At 36.3% G+C, this 9,311-nt stretch overlaps 1 protein-coding gene across 1 annotated transcript; it reads left to right on the forward strand.

Annotated features, from left to right (window-relative positions):
- The first annotated feature begins 643 nt into the window (after nt 1–643).
- On the forward strand, nt 644–1,605 carry LOC116474314 (olfactory receptor 13C8). Its single transcript, XM_032162725.1, is given in 2 exon segments — nt 644–1,001; nt 1,004–1,605. Coding segments are annotated over 2 exon segments (960 nt in total).
- The last annotated feature ends 7,706 nt before the right edge of the window (nt 1,606–9,311 follow it).

A 9,311-nucleotide genomic window follows, 5' to 3' on the forward strand; every position in this document is an offset into this window, starting at 1 on the left:
AATATAAAAAATTGAGACCAACAATTGAGAATAACAGGAGAGTAACATGTTAGTTGATAACTTATATTCACCTCCAGTGACAAAAGAGTGAGGAGAGTAGTCTGGTAGAATGGAGGGACATGGGTTGGATCCAATGGGCCAGTTATTAATATAACTAAGCTCCAACAGAAACAGGTCTAATGTTTTCAAATATTCTAATTTATTCAAAGACAAGCTGAAGGCACAGATTTTTATACCATATCTGTTGATTAGAATGTTGATCTGTATTTCAAATTTAAAAACAGTGCAGACAATCACTGCCAAACAAAGCACACCTGCCTGCTGAATCCAGGCTGTTGGACACTGATTTGCAGCCAATGGGTTAAGAGGCAGAACTTGTGGAAATAGCAATAAAGTGGATTGGGATCCAAAGGTCCTATAATCATGTGTTCTCTCTTAACTCTGAGACAGTCAGGTTAGGATTCCTACTCTAGTGGCCTGGGTTTTACAGGAAGAAATTTTCCCCAAACTTATATTGTTGCATCCAAATACAGAACTGCAATAATACAGAATATGATTCTTAAAAGTAGCTCTCACAGACACTGTATTAACATATTCCTGTTCTATCATTCACAGAGTTCTGTTGGAGAACGGTATATGTAATATGGAAAGGAGCAATGATTCCACGTTGACAGAATTTGTCCTGATAGGGCTTTCTGCCCACCCAAAGCTCCAGACAATTTTCTTCGTTCTAATTTTGTGGATGTACCTGATGATCCTGCTTGGAAATGGAGTCCTTATCTCAGTTATCATCTATGATTCTCACCTGCACACCCCCATGTATTTCTCCTTCTGTAATCTTTCCTTCCTCGACGTTTGCTACACAAGTTCCTCTGTCCCACTAATTCTTGCCAGCTTTCTGGCAGTAAAGAAAAGGGTTTCCTTCTCTGGGTGTATGGTGCAAATGTTTCTTTCTTTTGCCATGGGGGCCACAGAGTGCATGCTGTTAGGCATGATGGCACTTACCGCTATGTGGCCATCTGCTACCCACTGAGATACCCTGTCATCATGAGCAAGGGTGCCTATGTGGCCATGGCAGCTGGGTCCTGGGTCACTGGGCTTGTGGACTCAGTAGTGCAGACAGCTCTTGCAATGCAGTTACCATTCTGTGCTAATAATGTCATTAACCATTTTGTCTGTGAAATTCTGGCTATCTTGAAACTGGCCTGTGCTGATATTTCAATCAATGTGATTAGTATGACAGGGTCGAATCTGATTGTTCCGGTTATTCCATTGTTAGTAATTTCCATCTCTTACATATTTATTGTTGCCACTATTCTGAGGATTCCTTCCACTGAAGGAAAACATAAGGCCTTCTCCACCTGCTCAGCCCGCCTGACAGTGGTGATTATATTCTATGGAACCATCTTCTTCACATATGCAAAGCCTGAGTCTAAAGCCTCTGTTGATTCAGGTAATGAACACATCATTGAGGCCGTCATCTCCCTCTTCTATGGAGTGATGACTCCCATGCTCAATCCTGTCATCTATAGTCTGCGAAACAAGGATGTAAAGGCTGCTGTCAAAAACATACTGTGTAGGAAAAACTTTTCTGATGGAAAATGAATACTGATTTATAGTACATGAGTTAATATTCAATGTTGCTGCTGACATAAAATTCAGAAAGATAAAATTACCATGTGAAAACAAATTTGCCATGTGGCATTCAAAACCATCTGGTAGAAATATTTTTGGGCCAGGCACAGTGGCTCATGCCTATAATCCCAGCACTTTGGGAGGCCAAGGCAGGTGGGTCACCTGAGGTCAGGAGTTCGAGACCAGCCTGGCCAATATGGCAAAACCCCGTCTCTACTAAAAATACAAAAATTAGACAGGTGTGGTGGTGTGGATGTGTAGTCCCAGCTACTTGGGAGGCTGAGGCAGAAGAATTGCTTGAATGGGAAAGGTGGAGGTTGCAGCAAGCCGAGATCTCGCCACTGCACTCCAGCCTGGGCGACAGAGCGAGACTTCGTCTCAAAAAAGAAATATTTTCTCTTTTGCTATTAGATTTTTGTTTAAAAATATATAACTATAGAAATAAAACATGCTCCTGGTGTTAAAACATCCTATCATGGATAAATGTTGAAAATCTCTTTGGAAGCCTGAGCAAAAAATAATCACTCTCCAATCTTCAGAAAATAATAAAGGCAAAAGGCATTCGAAAAAGCAATTTATGACCTATATTAAGTTCATTATTTATTAGTTTGCAAAGTAAATATTAATCAGCACATGATGTATTATATATTCATTTTTAATTGTTCATTTATTTACTACACAGTGTCCACCACACACATAAGCTCCCTGAGGATAGGATCTTGTCTGTTTATTACCCTACAACATCCAAAAAATCCTGTAATAGAGCCTGATACATAATGGGTGCTCAATAGATATTTTTGAACAAATAGGTGAGCCACCTCATATATAAAACGAGAAATGTATGTTTGTCGTATCTGAGGTAGCAAAGGTTATTCACCAGAAATTGACTAGATTAAATATTTCTAAATAGACTCTATTGACATTTCATCATATATATATTCCTTAATAGCTAAGGCATCACCTTTTATTTTCCATAACTTCTCTTGAATTTGATTCATAATAAGACTAAGATAAATGAAAGAGTTCCCTGGTAATGCGTCCTAAGTTTTAATTAGTAAAACATAGATAGCCTGGTAGCATAGTGCTACTCTTGGACTTTGAGAAGAGACCAGGCTGAAACAAGGACTTTTTTTCTACTCTGCATTAGATCACACAGAATCTAAGCAGTAGAAAAACTAGACAGAACTAGTGAATGACAAAAATTGTGACATGAGTATAAGAAGTGGCAGAAGAAATTAAGTCAAGTTATCCAATGTACTAAGGAGCACAGGGTTTTGGGCACTGAGGGATAAGGCAGAGATGGCTCAAAATTGAGATCATCTCTATTTATGCTCCCTGTGGGTCAGCACCCATGTGAGGAAGTCCCACCTCCATCGAAGGAACTGAGTCAGTGATGGTCAATAGAAGAAAGCATTCCCTTTACCTATAGATCTTTGAGGAGTCTATGGTAATTGAAATATAAAACAGAAATCAAAGTAAAAGACTAGAGCTACTTCTAACTTGTGAGAGTAAGAGCACAATACCTTCCCATGTGTTAACAGGCAATTATTGTAATTTCATAATATAATAAGTTAATTCATGCATAGCATTTAATAGTGCCTGGAAAATCCAAAATCTCCAATACACATCAGCTATTTTATTATTTTTAGTGTTGGGTATACTTTAATAAGTCATAAAGCTTTGAGTTGGCATGCAATTTTTATCCTTTTTTTTAGGGCATAACTAATGCTATTAACTCTCTCAGCTTCAAATCTACTTTTCTATGTTCTGCCTTGTTAGTTAGGGTTGGCACACTAAAAATCACATTTCTTTTTTGTTAACTAGCTTCTGTTAGACTCTGCCAGAAGAAGTGCTAGAGGGTAAATGAAAGCTTCGATGAAAGGGATTTGCCTCTCCCTATTTGCTTCCCATTCCTGTCAGCATCATCCCAGCTTTAGTTCTTCACTATGACAATTAGCTGCTTCCAACATTGGTTTTAGTTCCATCTATTTTTCTCCATAATCCAGAATTAATAATCTACCAGCACCATATCCTCAGTTTTGAGTCTGTCACTTGGCTCTTATTTCTGGTAAATTATAAGGCCTGTCAAGTTTTTAGTCTCTCTTGAGGTATCTTTAAAAGCAATGAAATATGCAACTATCTGCTTGAGAAATGTAGCAAATCAGATGGATAATAAGCAATAGACTGGGTCAAGCAAGACATTTCCTTTTTCTGCTGCAGTTGCTTTCTTGTTTCTAAACTGTAGAGACTATTAAAAGTCTCTTTAGCATACTCTCAAATGGAATAATTATAATAATTATATAATCATTATATAATGATCAGAGCCTCAGGGAAATGTGAGACAATACTAAGTGTACCAAGATACACATAATGGAAATAACAGAAAGAAGAAGGCAGAAAAAAATGCTTATTTAAGTAATTGCTAAAAACATCACAAATTTGATGAAACACTAGTCTATACATCCAAGAAGATCAATGAATTTTAAGTAAGGTAAACTAAAAAGAGATCTACACTCGGATACACCATAGTCAAAATATTGTAAGATAAAGAAGAAAAAAAAAACACCTCATAAACTTCAAGAGAAAACTGGTTCATCATGTATAAGGGAGCCACGATAAGATTAACAGCAAACGTCCCATCAGAAATGATTCAGGCTATATGGCAACTGGATAACATATTCAAAGGCCTGGAAGAAGAAATAAAAAACAAAAATAAAAATAAATGTCAACCAAGAAGCCCATGTTCAGCAAAATCATATTTCAAAAATAAAGGTGAAATAAACGTGTTACCTGATAAACAAATTGAGATGATTCTTTGCAAGCAGACTTACCTGATGAAAATACTAAAGGAAGTTCTTCAGGACAAAAAGAAAAAGTAATACCAAACAGCAATTCAATGCACACACATACACAGAAAGTAACTCAAAAATATAGTTTAAAAAATAAGTAAGTGAATTAAAATGCTATGTTAGCTTATCTGGTTTGGCAGCCTAAAATTTTCTTGTAAACCTGCATGTTCTTGTTGGTTTATTTTGGAGGGAGAAGAAAGGACATTTGTTCACTTGTTTTAAAGGGATTTCTTTACAGAACTATTCCACTCAACTCCTTACAATACTGTCAACATCTGGCCCTTGGGAAATGCACAGACTTTTTTGTTCCACTAAACTCTGAAAATACAGTTCCTTTCCCTACATTGTTATTTCTCCATGCTCTGCTGCTAAGCGTGGGCAGCTTCAGCCCAAGCTAATACTCCCCAGTAAGAAATGCCAGTCCCTCAGATTTTAAGATGCTTTAAATAGCTTCTTGAAAGATTACCTTCCCTTGTAGGTGGTTGTGGGGTTGGGGGTAGAGAAGGAAGAGATTATGGTGATGGTAGAATGTACATCATAATCATCTTTGCCCCTATAAAATTCACACAACTGAGGTTCAAACTCTACTACATTTGTCACTTTCACTCACAGATCCTGGGAGTGTGTGACAAACTAATGTGTACAGAGAAGTGGTTTCACAGTTTTTTAGCATGTTCTAAACAGGTAGTCCGTAAACTCACTTTAGTACATAGGAGTTTAGAGTACCTATTATATTGCTCTCTGCTGTTAGAGCATCTGACACAACATGATATAATGCTAAATGAAATACCAAATATAAAAGTCTATCTATGTCATAATCACTTTTAAGTGTTTAAGCCAGCCCTAGAGAAAAAAGAATTCCCTAACCAAGCCTGAATATGACATTGTCCATTGTCCTTGCCCATATTTCCCACACACCATTAATTTTATGACTGGTTACATGGTGATATGGTTTGGCCTTGTGTCCCCGCCCAAATCTCATGTCAAATTGGAGGAGGTGCCTAGTGGGGGTTGATTGGATCATGGGGGCAAATCTCCCCCTTGCTGTTCTTGTGATAGTGAGTGAGTTCTCATGAGATCTGATGGTTTTAAAGTGTGTGGCACTTCTCCCATTGTGCTCTCTTTCTCTCCACCATGAGAAGATGCGCCTTGCTTCCCCTTTGCCTTCTGCCATGATTGTAAGTTTCCTGAGGCCTCCCAACCGTGCTTCCTGTCAAGCCAGTGGAACTGTGAGTCAATTAAACCTATTTCCTTCATAAATTACCAAGTCTCAGGTGGTTCTTTATAGCAGTGTGAAAACAAACTAATACACATGGCCACAGTTTCCTTAAAAAGTCTAAAATTGTTAGCTAGTTACAGAAGATCTCATAAAGATGGATCAAAAGATGACTGAAGCCAAACAACAGACTTAAAGAGGGAACTCTAGCACTTTACTGATATGTTTAATCCTTTTGATTTTCTCCAAGTGCCTGGCTAGAATTATCCTTCGTCTCCATCCCAAATGAAATAAAGCAGAATGTTCAAAAGAATAAGAACTCACACTCATGAAAGAAAATTTAAAAAATCGTTCTTCATTTCTGCTGTTCATATAGGATAGTAAATTAAATAGGTCTTTCTAATTAATACTACCGAAATGAAATCTGAACTACATTCAATCTCCATGCTTAAGGCACAGTCTTTGTTTACTGCATCTGTTGCTATGAAACAATAAATATTTTAGGATCCCTCTAACTGTAATACAATTGGATATCAAATAAAACTGACATTGATATACATTTGGCATTACAAAAAGTGGATATTTTCCCTAAGGAACCTCTTATTTCATGCCCTATGGTAGTCATTAGTGCTGTTCACTGCACATTCTGGTTCTCCTTTTAGGAATACAGAAAAATTGCTATTCCCCTTGAAACTGGACCCAAATTTTCTTTGCTGTGACCAATGAAGTTCTAATGGAAGTGGTATTTATTGTTTCCAGATAGAAATATTTATTTGCCAGTGAGAGGTCCTGCCACTCCCTCTTCCCCTTGCCAGGTGGAAAAGTACATTTCAAAATGGAGCCTCCATTAGTCTAAGTCCCTGAGTGACTGTCAGAACCTTCCTGCCACTCATGACACATTATACATGTGGCAGCATCAATAAGTAAACCATTATTGCAATAAGCCACAGAGGTTGAAAGGATTTGTTATTACATCCTAACCATCCTACAGCCATTCCTGACACACAAACCCAAACACACAAATAAAGGAAAAAGCCATGAGATGAAACAAAGTGAGACAACCTGCAAAAAAGGCAGTAATAAGATTAGATTGTTGGGAAATGCCAGTATCAGCTGTGCAGATGGATTTTAAGTAAAAATTTGGAGATTTGAATCTGGGACTCCTCCATTAGACCTGAACCCACTACTAGGGCAAAGGGGGCTTTTCAGGGTCACTGTGGATGATTTTACAAGATGTACTTACACAGTTTCACAACATTCAGTAATAAGCTATTCACAACCTAGAAAGCATAGGCTTGAAAATTTATCATAGCAATTTTCACGGAGACAGAAGTAAAGTATTTTGTTTTAACAATATCAACAGCATAATTTCTTAAAAGTTGGAGATCAAATGTCCTAAAATGAGTCATATTTTCCAGTGCTCACGCATGTAACATATAAGCTAGCAGCAGCACTTAATGGTTTCATGTTAGTACCACTTCCTTATTCCCAGCAAAAGCAGATCAAATGCTCTCTGGAGGAAATAATCTTCAGTTGAATTCTGCAGGATACCCAAAGAAAAATTGAATTTACACTCACAAATCACTAAACACAACAGAAGCAAACTGCCATTAGTGAGAGTCCACACTCACAATAACCACAGTCATTGTAAATGAACGAAACTCATAATTTTTAAAGTAGTATTATAATAGACATATAATATTTTATTTTAAGGGAATACATAACTTTCATTTTAATATGTATGTTTTCTACTACATAGGAAAAATAGGGGTTAAAGTAAAAAGAAGGAAAAAGTATACTAGGCAAGTAATAATCAAAAGCTGATGTTGCTATATTAATATGTAACGAAGTTGATTTAAAATCAAAAAGCATTACTAGAAGTAAAAGAGGAAGTTGCATTATGATAAATGTTTATTTAATCAGTAAAACGTGTATTCTAAGCTTTATTCTCCTAATAAAACAGCCTCAATATATAAAAGAAAACTTAATATAACTACATATCATGTTCAGTGCTGAAAGAATAAACACACAAATGTAAGGATCAACAGATTTGAACAAAAACATTAACGAGCTTATCAGCCCAACTATTATGAAATATAGGTAGTTCTAAAACACATTTGAGACATTTGCAAAAATTGATATTATGTTAGGCTGAAAGCAAGAATCAGTAAATTTTAAGGAAGCAATATTAAACAGTCATATTCTCTTTCCTATATACAATTAAGTTAAAGGTAATTAATTAACTTAGAAGCTCCATAACCTGAGACAATTAAAATATACTTCTAAATGATTGAGTAGCAGTGATGATCAATATATTTAACTTTTATGGCAAGTGTTCTAGTAAATTAGAATAAATATTTGTCATAAACAACCAGTATGGCCATAGTAATTAATGTGTGCCAGCAAAGTCTCAGCCCTTGTTTACAGGTAAGAGAAAAAACAAAAAAACCAAAAAAATTAAAATTCAACCCCCAAATTAAAATCTCATAAAACCATGCTTAAGACTGCAGCCAGTCGTACAGCTGTATTAGTTGTTTATAGTTAGTGTCCATTCTGATTTGGTGGCACCTATGCCATAGTCTTTGTTAAATACATTCACTATTAATCCTGCTAAGAAATAAAGTGTAATTGAATAATGCACATTAAAGTTTACTAGATACAGAAAAAGTAACTTTTTCTGGAAAATGTTTATACTTAAATTCTTGTAGAAAACTTGACTTCATAAGGAAGAAAAAAGGAAGGAAACAAAAGGAAAGAAAGACAATGAGAAGGAATAAACTAAGTAATTTGAATTCAGAGCGGATATGCCAAGCATTTTGCTATTTATTCATATTATATTATTTCTAATTAAATCTTCATAATAATAGTGAAAAGTACATTTTCTTCTTCTTAATTTACAGCTGAAGAGGCTAAGACTCCTAGAGGTTCTAAGTGGAAAAGCTACGTTTCTTTTCTCTAGATGCCTACCAGTCAGAAGGGAAGCATCTGAAAGTCCAGTTGCTTCTCAGTCATGAAAAATAATCCAAAGGTATTAGAAGGCAAGAAAGTTAATAATGTTACTGGATTTTACCTTGGCATTCCTCTAAAGCTGTTAAACTGGATAATTAGATTAATTCGGGGAACTGTGATGACCAAGTCCTGTGATGACTGTGGCCATGATTTAGAGTGGATAATAGTTTGACCTTTTCTTGATCCCAATATTGCATCATCCTCTTGAGAAATTTATGGATATCCCTGTACTCACAGGTAAAGGACAATAAGCGCTAGGATCAAGGGCTTTAACCAGAAAAACTGCTGAATAAACCTAGGGTTATGGGTTTTCAGTGCAATGTACTTTAGGGAAGATGAGAGGGTGCAAGAAATTTTTGTTAATTAAGAGACACAGAAAAGCTTAGTGGTAAGGAGCCTAAATATGCTGTCAAACTGTTAAGATTGGAATCTCACCTCCCCATCTATCTTGCTAGCCTATGCAAGTGATTTAACGTCTTTGAACCTCAGTTTTCTGATTTACTGTGAAGGTTAAATGTACCAGCTCACTCATCCACATTTACAGCACTTCTCTCGCTGTAGAGAAAGGATGCTTAGTTCAACAAACCAAGGAGGTGGAGAAA

The sequence above is a fragment of the Hylobates moloch genome, unplaced genomic scaffold (assembly GCF_009828535.3).
Source record: "Hylobates moloch isolate HMO894 unplaced genomic scaffold, HMol_V3 SCAFFOLD_10, whole genome shotgun sequence".
Classification (NCBI taxonomy): Eukaryota; Metazoa; Chordata; class Mammalia; order Primates; family Hylobatidae; genus Hylobates; species Hylobates moloch.